At 54.2% G+C, this 20,919-nt stretch overlaps 1 protein-coding gene across 1 annotated transcript; it reads right to left on the reverse strand.

Moving 5' to 3' along the window:
* Positions 1-1,471: 1,471 nt before the first annotated feature.
* Rab8a (RAB8A, member RAS oncogene family) lies at positions 1,472-19,706 on the reverse strand. Its single transcript, XM_051169694.1, has 8 exons — positions 19,539-19,706; positions 12,898-12,958; positions 10,250-10,310; positions 6,638-6,715; positions 5,242-5,331; positions 4,803-4,868; positions 3,626-3,676; positions 1,472-2,568 (listed from the first exon to the last, which is right to left on the reverse strand). The coding sequence occupies exons 1-8, from the start codon at positions 19,660-19,662 to the stop codon at positions 2,476-2,478; spliced, it is 624 nt and encodes a 207-aa protein (XP_051025651.1). The 5' UTR covers positions 19,663-19,706; the 3' UTR covers positions 1,472-2,475.
* Between the last annotated feature and the right edge of the window lie 1,213 nt (positions 19,707-20,919).

The raw sequence follows: 20,919 nt of genomic DNA on the forward strand, positions 1-20,919 counted from the left end.
TGCCTGCCTCGAAAAACCACACACACAAAAAAAGTGATCTTAACAGCGGAGTCTTTTTTTCAGCCCCTGCGGAAGGATCTTCAAGTGTCTTTGCTCACCTATTGGTCGTCTTTCCTACCCCCATCTTCCTGGCTCTTCCTACAGGCCTGTGCAGTGGGACCTGGGATTCCCAACATGCAAAGGAGTGGTGGCCCATGACACCAACTGCGGCTTTCTCTTAAGCTACACATTAAGGGCTCAGAACAAAGGCAGCTGGGTTTGGTGAAGACTGCCTGTCACTGCAGCACCAAAGAGGCCGAGTCAGGAGGATTGCTGCAAGTTCAAGAGTGGCCCAGGATACATAATGATCCTCTGTCAAAAAAACCACAAAGCCGGCCATGGTGGTGCACGCCTGTAATCCCAGCACTTGGGAGGCAGAGGCAGGCAGATCGCTGAGTTCGAGGCCAGCCTGGTCTACAAAGCAAGTCCAGGACAGCCAGGACTATACACAGAGGAACCCTGTCTTGAAAAAACCAAACCAAACCAAACCAAAAAAAAAAAAAAAAAAAAAACCACAAGTAGCAGATGCAAACAAGCCCTTCCTGGGTGGCTCGGTGTAGTGCTGGTCATCTGCACAAGGCCTGGCTTGTGCTGTGCACGCACAATGCTCACTGGGAAGGGGGGGGGGTCCTGTGAAGCCAGAGGGGTCCCTGTGATTGCCCTGGGTGATGTGGAAGTAAGTGTGATATGGAGGTGCTCTGGCAGAGGATTCTGAAAGCTTCTGCCCAGTTTCTCCCTTGCTCACCCCATTAACTGCCCCCTCACCCCTCGGACAGGCTATCTCTGTCTGTCTTAGAACTTGCTCTATAGGCCAGGCTGGACTCAAGGAATCCTGCTTCCCCAGTGCTGGGGCCAAGGGCGTGCGACACCATGGCTGGCTTCCTTGGCTGAGTGTGTGGTAGGGTGTGGCTGGGGCTTGTGGGCAGAAGGCTCAGTTTGGCTCTCAGTGTGAACATAAGAGGTGGTGAGACCTTTAAAAGGCTGGGCCAAGTAGGCAGCAGAGCCTGAGGGAAGGATCTGCCAGACCCGACAGGGTTGCAAGTACCCCACAGCTGCTGTGACTGCAAGCACAAGAGACCATGCCAGCCAAAATCCCAGCACGGGTGGGGGATGGGATCCTCAAGTGCCCCCTGCTGAGGAGATGTCGGCAGTAGATGGCTGCTGGGTCCTTTGGGAGAGCTGCAGGTGCTCAACTGCTGAGCCATCTCTCCAGGCCGCAGGCCACTTCTACTAAAAGGCATTGAAGCTGCCACTGCCACTGTGGGTGGGCAGGGCTGCTTCTTCTTGAATGCACTTTAATGTTTTTCTGAGTGTACTAGTCAGTGTAAACATGGTACATTAGACTCCAGGGGAGGGCAGGCGACTACTGCTGGTACGTTGGTTTTAATTTCAAAAAAGGGAGAGAATCCGATGCTGACAGCTTGGACTGACAGCAGCTTGGGAAGGGTTAGAGTAGAAAGAAAGGTACTCCCAGACGACACCCCTCCCACCAGGTCATCTTGTCCCAATCAGTCTCTCCAGGAGGACAGAGCTGTCAGAACACAACCGGGTAAAGACTGCAGGGTGGCGCTGTGCCACGGAATGCCTGTCCGGGTCTCAGGGACCAGGTGCCCCTATGGGGGCAGGGCAGTCACGCTGGTTCCCCATATCCCGGGTATGCTGCTAGAAAATCAAAGACAGAATCATTTCATGGTGTTAGGAATCTGGAAAAATAAAAAATCATCTTAGCTAGAAAAGGAACGTCCGAGTAGAGCCAGCCAGAGGATGAGAAGAGCAGGGAAGCGGTTTTGGTGCCACTGAGGCAGGTGGCCCAATGACAGTGGGTCGTGGGTGAGTGGCGGTGGTATGGGGGTCACCTGCTGTGGGTACAATGTCCCCTCAGTGCTGACTGCAGGCTCCCATCCTGCGCTGGCCATGAGAGCTGTCCACTTCTTCCAAAATCCTCTGTGTGGGTTTTCCTTAGTTTATGCTTCCCTTTGGTTTGACACGTAAGGAGATGGTGGGCATGGTTCGTTGTCACTTGTCCAAAACTGAGAGCAGGTGAAGGCGGGGGTCAGGCTTTGCCCTCAGTGGCCCTGGTGACAGTGCTCAGAGCACGGGGCCAGGCAGCCTGGACAGTGCCACTGGCCTCACTTCTGTAGTGGAGGGACAGGGACAGAAGGCTGGAGATGGCAGCTGCCATGCCCCCACCCAACTTCTCCATCTGTGGCAATGCGACAAGGGGACGGATAGGCCTGACTGGCAGATGACACAGGAAAAACAGCAAAATTCTAACTCGTTCCATCTCTGAAGGTGGAAAAGATCAGATGGTTACTAAAATAATCAATTTCTCAATTGTGTCCGGGAGGCCGTATCCGAGCAGCTGAGGTGGAGGCTTGCCCGGGGCAGACACAGTCAGCTGGGCTGAGCCAGGCTCAGGATGGGCAGCGCTCGTCTTCACAGGAGACTGCACCGGAAGAAGCTGGTCCTCTTCTGCTGCTCCACTGTGATCTTGACCCCATGGCTGCTCCCCTGGGGGCTGTTCCCTTCCTGAAGTCACAAGTGTGCTTTGTTACTTACTGAGGGTTGTTGGCACCACCTACTACCCGCGGGCAGCTATTAGTCATACAGTCTGCCCAGCACCATCCGATTAATCATTCAGGATCTATTACCACAGACCCCTCCACCACGGGCAGCCAGGCAGCATCTCCCCTCCTCCTGCCACTCAGCTCTTCCCTACTAAACCCACCATGAGCATCACCCGAGCGCACTTGCTGCCCACACAGTCCTCTAACTGCCCACTACGCAACCCATCCTCTCCTTTCCACTCACTGCCCACACAGTCCTCTAACCGCCCACTATGCAGCCCACCCTCTCCCTTCCACTTGCCGACCGCTGATCACATCCACTCAGACTCTTGTGGCCATTCACCCACATAATCATGCACCCTTTTCCAAGAGCACCCCACAGTTTCCTGATGGTTTCATTTACTTTCCACCACTCCCTAGGCCTCACCCTTTCCTCCCCCCCCGCCCCCCACATACCCCCACCCCCACATACCCCCCACCAACACCCACACACCCCTCTGCATACTTTTCTGTTCCTTGCTGCCACCGGGTGTTGAACTGAGGACCTCATGGATGCTGGTGAAGCGCTCTACACTGAGCCAGTGGTATCCCCCAGTGGTACAAACCATCTTTCTCTCTCCTGCACTCTTCCTTCCTCCCCACCTCTTTCCGTCCGTCTACCCATCCATCTACGCTGAACATTCCTAGTGTCTATTATGGAGACAGTGTTCCTTAGGGCCCCAGCTCAGAGCTGTCTGCCTCTTGTGCCCCAGTGGTGCCGAGGGCCACCTGCTGCTAGAGACGCAGGACCCAAACTCTAATCTTTCCTATAAAGAAAGCTTTTAAAAATTAAATTTACTTATTTATGTGTGTGAGAGTGTGTGCAGGTCAGAAGACAGCTTGTAGGAGTCAGCACGCACGCACAAAGACACAGACACACAGGGTAGGATGGCTGGCCTAGGAGTGATGTGCTGCCCTAGTCAAGCATGGCTGCATCTTACAGAACCCTGTGTGGAGACCTAAGAAGGACCCAGACTCACCAATTTTTTGTCCATTTTTGCTTTGATATCCCTGGCGAGAGTGAAAAATGCCTGTGGAAAGAGCAGGCAGTCAGAGCCCTCTAGTGGCGGGATGTGCTTGGCTGGAGGTGAGGGCTCCAGGTAGGCCCCAGCTGTCACCCTCTGTTGTGTGCCTTGGGACAGAGGCCTGCTGTGTGGCCCTGACTGTGAGCAGGCATTATACTCAGTTGGTCCTTGGTGATACGAAGGCGCACAGATCACGTGATTTGCCCAAAGGCATTCAGTGGTTAACTGGTTCAGAAAGGTCTAGAAGGAGTAGCTATCCCTGGCTGAGTCCTGTCCATGCCAGTCCCCTCCTCTTTTATTTTACAGAGGTTCTCTTTTAGCCCAGGCTGGCCTTAAGACTCCTGTAGCTCAGGATGACCTTCATCTCCCGTTTCCCCTGACTCCGCCTCCAAAGTACAGGGACAGTAGGTGTCACCACCAAGCCTGGCTTTCCCACTCTCAAAAAACAGCTGAAAATTCCAGAACCCATGGAGGGGACAATCTGAGGTAGTAGTATTGGTGAACTGGAAAGTGGTGCCAGGGGAGAGGGGCACGGAAGGGTTGGCCATGGGTGGTACTGGTGGCCTGGCCTAGACAGGGGAAGAAGAATTTGATTGCAGGGAAGGGAGGAGAAGGCAGCAAAGGCTGAGGAGGGCACGCCAGGTGACTTACAGGAGGAACTGGGGTGAAGGCCAGTGAATGGGACAATGGTCTTGGCCATTGTCCTCTGGGTATCTTGTGGGGTGATGTGGACAGTTTAGGTTTTTGCCCGCCCCCCCCATATGGTCTTGATGTGTAGCTTAGGTTGGCCTCGACAATCCTGCCTCAGCCCCCTGAGAGCTGCGATTACAGGTGGCTCTCTGCAGGTCTGTTTCTGAGGGTCACTAGGGCCATAGGGGAGAAGTTGAGGGCCAGGTGCCAGGCTGGCACTGCCTCAGGGACAGGGTGAGGATAGGGGCACAGCACCAAGACCTGGTTCCCCACTGGGGCTATGAATTAACGGGATGGCTGAGATGAATCCAGCTGGGCCTAGGTAGTGGGCTGGCTGAAATCTGAGCTTCAGTTTCCCTCAGCTGCTGAGGGCCAGGGAGAAAGCGTCCCGAGTGGCCGACAGAGGGTGCCCTGCAGCAGCCCAGCAGCAGCCCGGACTCACATTCTCCACGTTGATGTTGGCCTTCGCACTGGTCTCCATGAACTTGATCCCATAGTCGAGTGCCAGCTGCAACAGAGGGGACACATGAACACAGTGGACTCCCATCTGTTCCTGAGGAATGGAAGCTGGGGCGAGGCTGGTACCAAAGTCAAGTAGTGATAGGCCAGGCCAGGTGAAGGGCATCACCTTTGTTGTATGATGGTACTGCACCAAGTGGGGACAGAGCTGAGGGGAGGAGGGCAGAGGTGGCCGAGGCAGCTCTGCTCCCTGCTGTGGCACCCTCATTGCTGAGCCTGTTAGCCATGAGCAGCCTCTGTCCTGCCCAGAGTTATCACCCCACCAGGGTCTCTCCTCCAGCCAGGATGGCATGTAACCCTCTGCTCAAAAGACTAGGAAGGGGCACCCCGAGCTGTCAATGATCACATGGCCCTGCACTCACCTTCTCTCCCCGCTCCTTGGACACCTGTCTCTTGTCGTTCACATCACACTTATTGCCCAGGATCATCTTCTCCACATCCGCAGAGGCATGCTGAGGAGAACGGGGCAGGTCAGGGCCAACGTGGTAGGGAGGGGGTGCTCGGTGGCTAGCAGCTCACGCCCCTGGTTGTTGACCCCTTCTTGACAGAGCAAATAGCTCCCATGGGCCACAGTCGCCAGGCTCCAGGGCCATGATTCCCAGAGCAGGCACCTGGAGACCTTACCCCATACCATCCCTAGCTGTTGTGTGCATGCGTGTGTGTGCACATGCGCACACCATGGCACAGGCAGCACCCCATGTGGAGGACAACTTGCAGTCAGCCATCTCCTTCCACTATGTGGATTCGAGGAATTACAATGAGGACATCGGGCTTGGTGGCAAGTGCTTTATCCACTGAGCAAGTCGCCAGGGTAAGCCCAGTGCCTGCTTGGATCTTTCAACTCTCTCCTCTCTCCAGGCACAAGGCTGTGCCTAGAACAGCCCAAGCTTCTTGCTACGCTCTTGGCTAGCACCCAGGCCTGGCTCAGTTCTGACTGCTTTCCTAGAAATGGCTCTGTTGTCAGCCCCACCACAGCTCTCTGCAGAAGGGGCCGTGCTTCCCAGGAGAGAGCATCAGAAAGCAGCCGTGCTGAAGGAACTCACTTCTCCACTCTCTGCCACACCTGTCCAGAGGACCACTCAGGGTATCCCTCTTTGGACCAAGATGGGTTCTACAGCAGGGCAAGGGCTGGTACTTCCACAAGCCCAACACAGCTGCTCATAACTGAAAGGTTTGCCTCTCAGCCTGGCCTGGGTGCCCACCAATCCAGGGTCCACAGTGACACGCACTCCTTTGTGGCCTTATAGATGGGTGACGTCCTTGATGCCCTAGACCCAATGCCCCACCTGCTTAGTCATCAGGAACACAGGTGGAGCTGGCCAGGAAGTGGATGGGCGTGGCTAGCACCTGAGCAACTGGACAGAGGACAAAGTGGCTTCGGGAGGGGAGCCTGGGCGGGCTGCCTCCTTGTCCCTTCACAGGTCAGGGTCTCTTTCTATGAGTAGCTGTTGACCTGAACATAGACTTGGGCAGGCTCACAGCGTGTTGCACTGCAGCTTAAGGTGTTTGTCACACGCCTTCTGAATACAAGTGTCTGCTGCTCCAGAACCTTCTTTCTCTATAAAGAGTCAAAAGCTCATGTGACCTCAAGCAGAACCCACTACAAGATCAGCTAAACATCGCTGTGTAGGTCCTGGGCCAATGATGATTTCGAGTGGGCAGCAGGTGTCTTGGGTCCATCCCTGTCTTTCCACCTGCCCCCCATGTCCCTAGCTCTAAGACACAGCCCCAGGAGAGGAAGCACAAAGGTCCCCTCACCTCCTCAATGTTCCGAATCCAATTCCGGATGTTGTCGAAGGACTTCTCATTAGTAATGTCGTAGACCAGCATGATGCCCTGGGTGGGGAGAGAAAGGGACATGAGCTTTGAGGGGCCCCTCAGGGTGGGTAGTGCACCCAGCAGAAGTGGGAGTGGCCACTGCCAGAGATGACCATAGTCTCAGCCAGCCTGTCAGTTGTCACCTTCCCCACCACCATGGTGACCCAACTCCCGAGCTAGACTTGCCACCCTGTCACAAGCCTTGCTGGCTCCCTAGGCCCCTTCAGGGCCTGGCACCATGACTAGTATGTGCTAGGCTTTCAGCAGGCAGGAACCAGACGCTGGGGTGTGCGTTCAAGTCCTGTCCCTGGAGGGTCAGGCCCCCACCGTGCCTGACCCCATGTGCCTTTCAGTGACTTTGAGCCTAGTTCTGCTTTCTGTTTGTTTGGTTGGTTTATGGTTTTTCGAGACAGGGTTTCTCTGTGCAGCCCTGGCTGTCCTGGACTTGCTTTGTAGACCAGGCTGGCCTCAAACTCAGAGATCCGCCTGCCTCTGCCTCCCAAGTGCTGAGATTCTAGGCATGAGCCACCACACCCGGGTAGATCTGCTTTCCAAAGAGACCAGGATGCCTAAGGAGTGTGAGAGGACACCTGACAAAGTACACAGGCCCAGGAGATCCAGAAAGCACCCTCAGCCTGGCCTGAGTCTACTGCCTCACTGCTACTGTAGAAAGGAGAAACAGCTTTTTTGATTAAGATAGAAGTCATGAGACCCGAGTGCTGGCTCAAACCTGAATCCTGACACCCAGGAGGCTACTTCCCCCACCCAACCCTGCCCCGCCTGCCTCCCCCCCGCCAGATGAAAGGCAATTTGCAGGAGTCTGGTATCGTCCAAGATTTCCTATGTGGCGAATGGTTCACTTGGTGGCACCATCACGAGCCCACGCAGGACCAAGCATGCTAGGTTTTCAGGCTCATCATCAGCTCAGGCCCTACTTGCTCCTCTCCTTCAGGCATCCATTATAGGCACAGTACAGTCTTGTGCAGAACGCAGCATCCCATCTCTAAGGCCACCCACAGTCAGCAGGGGCACAGCTCAATGGCAACTGTGTGTGAGGGTCTGAGTTCCACTCCCAACACTGAAAACAGCACCCGAGAAACACTGGGTAACACGAACTGTCCGTGCAGGCTGCCACCAACTGTCAGTGCAGCACTCAGGAAGGAGGCTGAAGCAGAGGCTGACACAAGTCTGAGGCCCAGAGTCAGCGCCAAGAGAACAGTCAGCCGGGCATGGTGGCGCACCCCTTCAGTAGCGACACTCAAGAGAGGGCGGTCAGGCGGGTCTCTATGAGTTCAAAACCAAGCTATCTACACAGTGAGTGCCAGGTCTGCCATGCTACAACGACACCGGTTTGGGACTAGGGTGAAGTGCAGTTGGAAGAGCCTAGAACACACAAAGCCATGGGTTCTACCTCCAGCACCCTGTAAACATGGTGGTACAGGCCTCACTCCACACTCTGGAGGCTGAGGCAGAAGGACTAGAAGTTTCAGGCCAGCATAAGCTACACAGTGAGACCATGTTTCAATAGAGCAGACAACACTGAACACTGAACACTGCCACCATCTTGGTGCTGGCTTGAGGCCCACCATAAATGCGTGTGTGAACTCAGGCAGGCTGGACAGCCAAGCCTCAGGGTCCTGACTTCAGAGCATGCTCACATCCACACCTGTACGCAGGGTCCTGGCCATGATCCAGGGAGATGCCAGACTAACGCTGAGGGTGCTGTGTGTGTGTGTGGCCTCTCAGAGACGTCCAAACAGCTCTCTCCAGAGGGCAGAGGTATCCTCGGACCCCAGTGCCCTCGAGGGGCCAAACAGGTGAGTTTTAACAAGGATGCTAAGGTTGCAGCCCACAGGATTGAGTTTCCCATGTTGGCTGCCCTTCCTGGGACGCTCTAAATACTTAATTTAATGTTGCCATTCATGCCCGCCGCTCCCAGGCTCCTCAGGTGTCCCCATGAGCTCTCAGGAATCAGGTCTGTGCAAAGACTGAGACATATATTGTCCTCAGTGTAGACACCCTGCTGGGAAGAACTGGGGTCTCTGGGCCCTGCAGACAGGGAGCATGGGACTCTGGAGGCATTTGTCGTTTACAGCAGCCTGTTCTACTTTCTCAGAGAGGAGATGGAGCTGGAGTGTCAGGCCTGGGGTTGCTCCTCCATGCCCTGTTTTACATAGTCTCACACAAGCAGGACCTGGCCAGGCGGGAGAGGGGGGCGGGAAAGAACCCATCCTTTCCCACTGCCTCCCCCATCTCCACTGGCAAAGTATGTGGGGTAAGTGTGTCAGTGCAGGCCCAGGTGCAAGATGGAATGCTAATCCCAAGTAAGTCTAGCTAGTCCTCAAGGTGTTCCAGTAAATTCTAGGGCACTGGTATGGCCCATGTGGCCCTTCTCAGCGTTGGGAGGTGGGCTGTGGCGTGTCCTCACCTGGAGGATGGGCTTGCTGGTGCTCCACTAAGCCCTGCATGGGTCGAAGCCTGGGGCAGTAATGCATGTGAGGATGATGTTCTGGGGAGCCCATCAGGGAACACTGACCTCTTTAAAGCCACCTGGGGTCCTGGGTTGCCTAAGGAGCTGGAACATAGGCTCCACAAGACACGAGGCTTGGCCAGGTGTGGTGGCACATGCCTGTGATATGCTAGCCTGGGGAGACTAAGGCAGGAGACTTGGGAGTTCCTGGCTAGCCTGGGCTACATAGTGAGTTCTGGGCTAGCCTGGGTTGCACAGAAAGCCTTGTCTGAAAACCAAGCCAAAAAGGGGCTGAGGAGATAGCTCACATCTGTAAAGTGCTTATGACATAAACTGACTTTGATGCCCAGAACTCACACCGTGTTGCATGCACTGCAATCCCCATACTGGGGAGGCAGACAGAGGCAGGCTGACCCTCGGCTACCTGGCAAGTTCCAAGCCAATGAGAAGCACTCAAGAAACAATGTTGGAGGGTGAGCTGACCACTGATTTCCACACTCATGTACACACATACATGCACACACACACACACATACTTTTTAGAATGCATAAAACAAGCTGGGTGCATGGTATACACCTACCATTCCAGCACTTGGGAAGTTGAGGCAAAGGATTTGTTTTGTTTTTTCCGAGACAAGGTTTCTCTGTGTAGCCTTGGCTGTCCCAGACTCACTTTGTAGACCAGGCTGGCCTCGAACTCACAGCGATCTGCCTGTCTCTGCCTCTCGAGTGCTGGGATTATAGGTGGGGGCCACCGCACCTGGCTGGCAGAAGGATTTTTGAGTCCCAGGACAGCTTGGGTTATATTTTGGGTCTGTTTGTTCGTTTGTTTTTTGAGGCAGGGTTTCTCTGTGTAGGCTTGGCTGTCCTGGACTCACTTTGTAGACCAGGCTGGCCTCGAACTCATAGCTATTCGCCTGCCTCTGCCTCCCAAGTGCTGGGGTTGAAGATGTGCGCCACCACGCCTGGCTATTTTGGGACTGTTTTAACAAGATGAAACAAAACAAAGGCAACTACAGCGGCCTTGATACTACCACTTGTCTCCACTTTGAAAGAAACAGAAACAATGACGAAGTCAGTACCATGGCGCCCCTGTAGTAGGCTGTCGTGATCGTCCGAAACCGCTCCTGGCCAGCTGTGTCCCTAGGAAAAAATAAGAAGGGTCTTAGTGACACCCAGAGCCTGCTGCACTTCTCCCCTGACCCCTCAAGCAGCGCTACTTGGTTCCTGTGACCACACAGCAGGGGACTGTGGAATCACAGGGTAAAGCTCTTCCAAGTGCCCTGGCTGGAGGTGTGGCCCAGCCACAAATGCTCCACTGGATTGTGTCCCCTCTACCCTTCTACCTTTGGCGTCCAGGTATTGTCCTGGGGTCCCTGCAGTTGATGCTGAGGACAGGGCTGCAGCTCCGGATGTTAGCTGTCATCCATGAAGGAGGTGGTACCTGAGTGAGTGCGGCCATGCCTGGACCAGTACCAGGCACACAGGGTGTGTGGTGTGTGCTTTACAAACAGGAGTCTTACAGAGCTAATGCCTGCCTGTCACCTGGTCACCGGGGACCCTAGGCAGGACTGTCACAGAGTAAAATAAGGACAGGTGTGCCTGGCAGTTCAGTGTCTGCCTAGTGCATACATGGTTTCTAGGTCCATCCTCAGGGCTGGGAGGAAAGTGGCGAGCTCTGGACATCCAAGTCACACAAAAGGGCCTAATGGCAAGTCTGAATTGTATGCTATTTAGTTTGATTGTTTGTGAGTGCCATAGCACACATATGGAGTAACTCGCAGGAGCTGGTTTTCTCCTCCTGTGGTGTGGGTCCTGGGGACTGAACTCAGGTCATCAGGCTTGGCAGAAGGCACCTTCACCTGCTTAGCCTCTGGCTGACTGCTTGGCTTTGAATCTTGCTTTACTGTGGTATGGGGGATGGGATTCGGCATTCTGTGTGTGCAAGTACTCTGTCACCGAGCACTGTTCCTAGCCTAAAAGCCCTCATTTTAATGTTATTTTTAGTTCTGAGATGACTTGCTGGTGGCACTTACAGGAGACACACATGGTGAAGAATGTGAACCGCAGCCCAGCCTTCCAGTGACTCTCCCTTGGTTGAGGATGTTGAGGGGCGAGGTGAAAAGGGAGGAGCCTGGGCAGGAGGCTCAGCTTGCTGGGACAGTGTCACTTTGGACTTGGGCACAAAGGCTGCCGCGTGGCCACTGTGTTGGAAGTGCAGGACTTCTGTACCTCATCATGGGGCCACAACTGATGACCAAGCCTTGACAAGGATTCTCCTTCCTCCAGCTCAGGGTCTGAAGTCAGACCAGGGGATGATGACGAGCTAGAGACAAGGGCACCCTGGAGGCTCCCCCAGAGATACTGACTAGCCAGGTGATGGCTCGTGTGAGCATGCCACAGGGGAGGGGTAGCTGGCTGGCTGAGTGTTTGGTTCTGACACAGGTTCTCACCATGTAGGCCAGACTGGCCTAGAGCTTGCTGTGACCCTTCTGTCGCTGCCTCATGAGGGCTGGGATGACAGATCTATACCAAGTGTCCCACTGGAGCACGCTCTTTGATGTGACTTGGATCTGTTTGCTCACAGCTAGCTACATTCAGCCTCCCAGCATGCTGGGTTTCCCCCAAGTCCACCCCAGTGATGGGGCCCTAGATGCTCACACTTCCCAATGTGACCTTGGCTGCCAAGGTCACCCCCAGGGCTAATGAGTGTAAGAACCTCTGGCCACTGGGTCTGGCCTTAGATTTAAGGTTGTTTGTGGGTTTCAGGTCCACACACCAGGAAGTGAGGCCTGGGCTCTCCTCAGGGGAGAAAACAGGAAGTGGTATGAAGCCTTTAAAATTCGGGGTGAGGCCGTGGGCTCAGAGGAAACTCCCAGATGGGTGTGGTGGTGCGCACGTGTCATCCCAGAGCCTGGGAAGCTGAGGCTAAAGGCTGAAGTCCCAGGTTAGCTTGGGCTACATGGTGAGATGTCACAACAAAAGGGACAGAGGAGATTCACAGCCCAGGTGTCTCACACTACCACCTCCACTACTCCTCAAGCTTCTTGGGAGGGCAGAGCCACCAGCCAGAGCTGGTGACAGGGGCTATGGCATATATGCTGGGATCCTGCCCATTCCCACATATGGAATCTTCTGGAAGTATTTTCCCTATCTCTGCTGTCTCTGCACCCCCCTGGCATGGAGGGTTCTCTCCAGGTTCAATGTGATCTTTGTGCACCCTGGGACACTGAAGTCACTGGACATGGAAGCTCTTCCCCACCCGAGTCCCCTAACACAACAATTAGGCCCCAGTGGTCAGCAGAGCATGGCTGTCTGGGCTGGGTATAAAACTCTGGGACCTTTTGAGGAAAAGGACTGTTGTACCAAGGAACTTTGCTCAATTGGTAGAACGCTTGCCTAGCATGCATGGGGGTCTGAGGTCGCCTCATCACTGCAAAAACCAGGTGTGTGGCATACACCTATCACCCCAGCACTCAGGAGTTCGCAGCCATCTTTGGGCTGGAAGTGGTGGTGCGCTCCTATCACCTCAGCACTCAGGTGGCAGAGGCAAGCACATCTCAGCGAGTTTGAGGCCAGCCTGATTTACACACATAGTGAACCAGGGCTACACAGAAAGTCTGTCTCAAAAAAAGAGGAAATCAATGTGTGTGAGCAGAGGGCACCAACAGCTCTGCTCCATGTGTTGAGCCCAGCGCAGGGCCGTGCTGCAGGGCCACGTGGCACTCACCATATCTGTAGCTTAATCCTCTTGCCATCCAGCTCTATGGTCCTAATTTTAAAGTCAATTCCTGAAAGAAAAATAACAATAAAAGGAGTTAACAAAGCCAGGCGACATCCCCAGGCTGCCAGTTTGGCTGCTGAGGGGGCAGTGGCCTGTGGAGCAGCAGCTGCGTCCTCGGGAGTTCAGAGTCCTCTCTACCAACAACTGGAAGCTTCTAGATGGATGGAAGCTGGAAGGTGGGCAAGGCCACTGGAGCTGGGGGCCAGACCTGCCTCATGGCAGCCCCACCTTCCTACCATGCAGCCCAGCCTCACAGCGAGCACCCTAGAGACTTCTCCAGGCCGAGTCCGAACACCAAACAGCCAGCAGCTGGGCTGCCATGCCAACAGGTCACAGTCTCTCTCCCTTGCCAGTTACACGTTCAGTTACTTACTGACAGTTATATTTCTGAGACACAATCTCATGACAGCACAGGCAACCAGGAACCGCTGATCCTCCTGTCTCCATCACCGGGGTGCCCTGTACCTGGCACAGTCCCCCACACTGCCGTCTCCCTGCGGCTCTGGCTGAACCTCAGGCCTCGCTATGGATGATATGCAAGTAAGGCCCAAGGCTAGGAAAGAAGGCGCAGAAGGTACAGCGTGCGCCAGAGGGGACAGCAGCATCAGGAAGGGGTCTTAGGAGGTGACACTGGGGCGGAGCTGTGACAGGAGCTGGCCAATCATCTGTGCAGGAGGAAGCCAGGTGTGCTGACAGCCATCTATAATCCCAGCACTTGGGAAGCGGAGGCAGAAAGATTAGGAAGTCAAGGTCAGCTACATAGTGAATCTGAGGCCAACCTATGTGATCTCAGGTCTCAACAGCAACAAACACTAAAAGCGAACAACGGTGGCCTCATTGCTTCCGGGGGCCCACATACAGGCAGAAAGACCAGCAATGGACCATCGCTATGGTGGGTATTGCTTAGTCATGGAACTGAACGGAGAACTCACATCTGATGGATACACTGTACAGGAGCCTCAAAACCACAACGCTGAGCAAGAGACGCCAGACAGAAAAGGGCACACACTGAGTGACTAGTGTCCACAGACAGGACTGTGCCTGGGGTTGCCTGGCTGGGGCATGAGGATGCTGGCATTTCTTATCAGCACAAGGAGACATTCTGAAATTTATTACGGTGATGGATGTACAACTGAAAGCACACCAAAAAGTGCTAAGCTGTGTGCTTTGAATGGGTGGATCAACGGAATGTCAGTTAGGGTAAAGGTTTTGGGTTGCTGGTTTTTTGTTTTTTTGAAACAGGGTTTCTCTGTGTAGCCTTGGCTGTCCTGGACTCGCTTTGTAAACCAGGCTCGCCTCGAACTCACAGTGATCTGCCTGCCTCTGCCTCCTGAGTGCTGAGATTAAAGGTGTGTGCCACCACCGCAGGTTAAAAGTTTGTTTTTAATGGTTTGTTTTTAATTAAGGGCTGGCAAGACAGATCAGCAGATAAAGGGACTTGCTGCTAAGCCTAATGACTGGATTTGAGTTGATTTCTGGGTCCAACATGCCACTGGCCCCCAAAGGCCCATTTTTTGAATGCTTGGTCACCAAAGAGTGAAAGTGTTTGAAAGGATTAGAAGGATTGGGAGGTGTGTCTTGTTGGAGGGGGTGTGCCACTGGGGGTGGGCTCTGAGGCTTCCACAGCCCACCCCTCACCCAGTCTCTCTCTCTCAGCTACTGCTTCAGCGTCATGCCTGCCGCCATGCTCCTTGCCATAATAGACTGAACCTTTGAAACTGTAAGCAAGCCCCAACTAAACGTTTTCTCTTATAGGACATACCTTAGTTACAGTGTCTTTTCACAGCAATAGGAGAGTGAGCAATACACCAGCCCTCTGTGTGGCCATGCTAGTCCCCTGGCAGTTCCCTGCACATCCCAAGTATCCTTGGGGCTTTCACACTTGCTCTTCCCTCTTCCGGAATGGTCCCTGCTTCTTCAGTCACCTGGTACCTCTCTCCTGCTCAAGTAGTTGTTCAAAACGGCTTTGTGGGGACCTTCCCCCACCATTACCACTCCACATTAGACGCAGCACACACACCCATCCCATGGTGTGCAAGAGAGATGCTCAGGACCCTCCATCTCCACTCAAGCCTGCTGATGCTCAAATTCCTTTCAGACTACGATAGGTGTTTACATAAGAACCCTGAATATATTACATAGATTCTTGGTTTTTTTGAGACAGGGTTTCTCTGTGTATCTCTGGCTGTCCTGGAACTCTCTTAGTACACCCACAGAGATCCGCCTGCCTCTGCCTCCTGAGTGCTAGGATTAAAGGCATGCACCACCACAAAGGGCACTCATAGGCTTTTTAAAACTTATTTTTTTTGGGGGGGGGAGGTGGTGATGCACTTTAGAAGGCAGCTCTCTCTTTCTCCACCAAGGGGGTCCCAGGAATTGAATTCAGATTATCAGAGTTGCTGAGCCATCTCATTGGCCTGAACTTTTTTCTGTTTTTAGACAGGATCTCACAGTTTCATGGACTTTCCTGGAAACAGGAATAGACAAGTGTCTATTCAAGTTCTAACAACAGACCACAGGACCAAATCCATACATGCCCTGGGAGGTGAACCACGTGGACTTCGCTACAGGAGCATGGGTCACGGGGTCACCGAGAGCTACCTGGAGCGTGCCCACCCAGCCTCACACAATGGGAGCAGAACTACTGTGTGCAGGGAGGGAGGCGCAGGAGGGAGCAGCGGAAAGTACAGGCAAAGGTCTGCTGAGCCTCCCCATCCCACCTCAACGGTTACCTCAGGCACTCTAAGGAAGCTGGGAGCCAGGTGTAAATGTAAGACCAGCCATGGACGCGTAGAAGGTGGGGGTGGTGGTGGCGGAGAAGGAGAGAGAAAGAGAAGCAAGGAGGGGGTGGTTTTTACACTCAGAGGACAGCACCACAGCAGCTTAGGCTGACCTGGAAACTCAGTGACCTAAGTTCAATTCCCAGGATCTACACAGTGAAAATAGAAAACCAACCCTACAAGCTGTGTACATGTGTACGTACACACACACACACACACACACACACACACACACACCCGTGGACCCAGTGAGATGGCTCAGAGGGTAAAGGCACTTGTCACATAGCCGGAGCTCGATCATGACAGAAGGCCAAGTTGCCCCCTGACCTCCACATGTGCACCCCCACACAAATGAATGTGATTAACATTTAAAAAAATCAGCCCGGGCAGTGGGGTACAGGCCTTTGATCCTAGCACTTGGGAGGCAGAGGCAGGTGGATCTCTGTGTTCGAGGCCAGCCTGGTCTACAAAGAGAGTCCAGGATAGCCAGGGCTACACACGGAGAAATCTTGTCTCAAAAAACAAACAAACAAACAAACAAAAAGTTTTTTTGAGCAGGAGTTGACTGGTAGACTGCTCACCAACAATATCCTGGGATCTTTCCCCAGCACCCAATACACTGGGTGTGCAGGTATACCCCAGGAACCCCAGAACTCTGGAGATGGAGGCAGGGGGATTAGGAGTTCACGGCCATCTTCAGCTACCTGGGTCCTTCGAGGCTCCATCTCAAACAACAGAAAGATGGTCAGATTACCAGCTGCAGTGTCTGAGGAAGTGGCCAGGCTCTGAGGCTGGCTTGAGAACTGATTTTAGGGTGCTGCAGGGCAGTTCCCACCACAAATAATTCACGGGGCGGTGGAAAACAGCCCATCACACAGGCACAGCTCCTGGAAAGCACACAGCACTGAGTCCTGTCCAATAAGAACACAATGAGGCTGCAGCCTGCCAGTGTACCTGGACCTTCCTGCAGGATTTTAGGACTGAGCAGCTGGGGCAGGCTCTTCCAGAGACACTCTCCAATATGTCACACATGCTCAACAACTCACACAAGTCCAGGGTCACTGAGTAGCCAGCCCTGGCCACGCGTCTTGCTGAGGCCTAGAACCCTCCTGGTTTTTATTAATGCATAAGCTGAATTACAAACTGTAAAGTTTACACAGCTCCAGAATTATGAGGCTACAGCTTCAAGGTCAAGGAGAGGAACTTTCCTAGAAGACAAAGGTCTGTGGAATGAGATGCTGATAGGGAGGGAGGGCTCCTGGGTTCAAACGCCACCTCCACCCCATTGGGTGATCTTGACAGTCACACCCACCTCACTGTAAAGGAGGAGACCAGTCTCCTGAAGGGCAGAGAGGGCTTTCTGGTAAATTCTAAACCAGCCGAATGGAGACGGTCAGTGGTCACATGTGGCTGACCTATGTGAGGTGAGGCCCTGGAATCCATCCCCAGTACTTCAAGAAGAAAACCTGATCATATGAGATGTAAAAGAAGTAATACTGGCCAGTGAGATGGCTCAGCGGGTAAAGGTGCTTGCCGCCAAGTCTGAAGAACTGAGTTCAATTCCTGGGTCCCACATGGTAGAAGGAGAAACTAACTCCCACAAATTGTCTTTTGACTTCGACATATGCACACACACGCACACTAAATGTAATAAAGCCAGTGGCACATGGTGGCTCATATCTGTAATTCCAGAACTTGGGAGACAGAGGCAGGAGGATTTCCTTGAGTCCCAGGACAGGCTGGTTACATAGCTAGCCTGCCTTAAAGAAACAAACCAAAAAAGGGTTAGGAGCAAGGACTTGAGTTCGACCCCGAGCACCTGAGTGTGGTGCAGGAACTTACAATCCCAGCCCTGTGAGACAGAAAAAATGGTCCTGGGGCTTGCTGGCCCGCCAGTCTCGCCACTTGGAGAGCCCCAGCAAAGATGGCTCAGTGGGCAAAGTCTGACAGCCTGCGCTCAGTTCCTGGGACCACATGGTAGAAGGAGAGACAGACCCCACAGCTGTCCTGTGACCCACACACCTTCAGTAGCACGATGTTCTCTCCCAGTAGAAAAATTGCAGCAGCAAAGAAGTGAGGTGGAGAGAGCCTTAGGAACAACTGCCTCCTGTCAGCCTCCAGCCGAACACACCTGCACACACACAAGCACGCCAAAGCAAACGAGAACCATCCCTGAACCAATATCACCATGTTGGCGTTGACTAGGAAGTGTCTGCCGAAGACCACGGGAAACTGAGGTCTGTGTTGCGAGCAAGCCAGAGCCTGCGGGCAGGCAGCTATTGTCACTTCCTGTTTTGTCCTCACCTGAGGGTGACTCCAAAGCGGGATGTTTCGTGGGGGAGGGGAGAAGCTTTGAGATGCACCTGTGCTCAGAGGAGCCTGAACCATCTGCTTCCTCCAGACTGACACCTTCACTGGTTGCACAGATCTGATCCTCAACCACCCAGGGCACCAGCCAACACAGACAGTGCCACATCTACTGTAAATAAACCTGGATCAGAGAGGGCTAGGGCTTGCTCAAAGATGAACAGCACCTGGAATCCAGGTCTGATGATTTCCTGTTCAGTCCCCTGCACTTGACACCTGACACGTGACTGTTTTTAGACTGCCAGCTGGGAAGGAGAGCTTGGACAGCGCTAGCACATGACGGTCAGGACACAGAGACAACATAACTTAGTTGACATTACACAGAAACCCCTAAATTCTCTTCTTTCTAGGGTCTCATGGAATCCAGGCTAGCCTTGAACACTGTGTAGCCAAGGATGACCTTGAACTCCTGACCCTCCTGCTGTCACTACTGGTGTTCCCCAGGGTTCCAACAACTGAACCGCATCCTGACTAGGGATAAGTCAGGCCCAGTGACCACTCTTTTGGTCCAGGGCCATATAGCTTCTAGGCCACGCGGCTTGACGGGACTTACTTCCAGGAAAGCTCTCAATGCGGGCAGTGACTATACATGGCAGGGGGCATGGTTAGCACCATTTTTGATGTCAAGACTGGGGCCATCACAAGGCAATTCTGTTCAAGTGCACATGAGGCAGCCCTGGGGAAAAGCTGCTCAGAAAGTGACAGGTAGAGTCCTGTCAGGGTGGCAGCAGGCATGGCTGAGCTTAGCTTCTCATTGAAACTTTTAATCTTGTGTTCCCACCGGGATGACTGGTGCTGTCACCACTCCTCCGGGAGAGCTTTGGGTTGAAATCCTGACTTCCGTGGTGCTGGTCCCTTGACAGTTTCATCTGACACCTCTCTGAGACAGCTGGGCCTTGAATTTTGGGGTCGGACACACCTGGGTTCAAATCTCATCCCTGACACCTGTAGACCGTGACCTTCAGCGCGTGCCACACCCTCCCTCAGTTTCAAATTCCTCCTCCAGTGACAGAGCACCCAACACGAAGAACACTACAGAGTCTGACACTGCACAGGCCGAGCCTGCCATATAGGAAACGATGCACGACGCCAAGTGTCACCTCCATACCTCAGTTTCCACTTTCGTGGGACAGGGGTCTCTCCAGTAGAACAGTCTCAAGGGCTGCCTTGAAGACAGAGAGAGTTGACAGGCGCCAGGACCCCAGCCCAGGGCAGGCTCTTCCTCAGACAGCAGCCCGCGAATCCCCGTCTGCACCTCGGGCCCCGGCGTCCCGCCACAGCACGGGCTGCCGGGGAGGAGGCGGAGACCGCTGCGGTTCCCCGTCAGGCCCCGCTACCCTCCCGGATCCTCGGCCCGGGTGGATCCTGAGTCGATCCCTCAGCCCAGCCCCACAGGGGCGCGCCCAGTCCGGATCCCCGACCGCCCTAAGGCCCCGCTACCTATGGTGGAGATGAACGTGGAGTTGAAGGCGTCCTCGGAGAAGCGGAACAGGACACAGGTCTTCCCCACCCCCGAGTCCCCGATGAGCAGCAGCTTGAACAGGTAATCGTAGGTCTTCGCCATATTACACTCTGTCCCCGACGGGAAGTACGGCCGGCGCCTCGCCACTGGTCGCTGGACCCGTCTATCATCTCAGATCCCGCCCCCTATTGGCCCCCAGCCCGCCGCGCGTCACCGAGGCCGACGCCCGCCACCCCGAGCCCCGCCCGGCGCAGGGAGCCCAGGGGACGAGGCGAATCCGCCGCAGAGCCGGAAGCAGCCGGACCGCGCAGCCCATTGGTTGACGGTTGGTAGAGGGAGGTTGGTGATTGGCTAACGGTGGAGAGTCGGAGGGAGAGGGCGTCAAATGACCGGCGATGGGTGTGACCACGTCCTGGCCCCGCCTTCTCGCCAACCCTTCGGCGCCCTAGCCCCGCCCCCTGCGGGAGGGGGCCCCAACAATCCGCGCGCCCGCGGCTGCGGGAGACGGGGCGCGGGCTTGCGGAGAAGGCGCCATGGCCAGGCGGTTGGCTCCGGCAGGGGGCGCGCGCGCGCGGAGCTCGCCTCGGGTTTCCCGCCTTCGCAGCCCGCGCAGCCGCAGCCGGCGCTCAGGCGGAGCGCGGGAAGTGCCGGGGCTACAGCCTCGCTCCCCGGCCTTCCGCCGCGTGGGCGACCGCCGTGGGCAATCCCAGACGCCTCAGCGCGGGCGGCGGCAGCATAGGACAGTGTCAATTCCGAGTAATGGCAACTTTTTTCTTGTGCCTGCGGGTTCTTTCCAAACAAACAAATAAACGAATGAATGAACGAATAAATAAATAAATAAATAAATAAATAAATAAATAAATAAATAAATAAATAAATAAATAAATGCAAGAGCTGTCACCCACAACAGCCCGGTGAAGTAGGTAGTTTTTTTCTCGGCTTTCATTATTATATTTATTTATTACGTACAGTGTTCTGCCTGCGTGTACACCTGCAGGCCAGAAGAGGGCACCAGATCTCATTATGGATGGTTGTGGGCCAACCTGTGGATGCTGGGAATTGAACTCAGGACCTCTGGAAGAGCAGCCAGTGGTCTTAACATCTGAGCCATCTGTCCAGCTCTGGTTTCCAGGTTCTTATATGCCAGGTCATACATGTACCAGGGACATATGGTAAGGCAGTAAAAATAGGACCGTTAATATAAAGGAGCTGTACCTCTAAGAATGAGCATAATGCTTGTAAGCAGGGCACAGGCATCCCCTCAAAAGCGCTGGGCTGCAAGACTCAGGACCAGCTGCGAACTTGTTTTGCGTGTTATTTGTTACAGGTAATCCAGGTAGAAAAGAACTTCCGCTCCTT

This window comes from Acomys russatus, chromosome 27, assembly GCF_903995435.1.
Source record: "Acomys russatus chromosome 27, mAcoRus1.1, whole genome shotgun sequence".
Classification (NCBI taxonomy): Eukaryota; Metazoa; Chordata; class Mammalia; order Rodentia; family Muridae; genus Acomys; species Acomys russatus.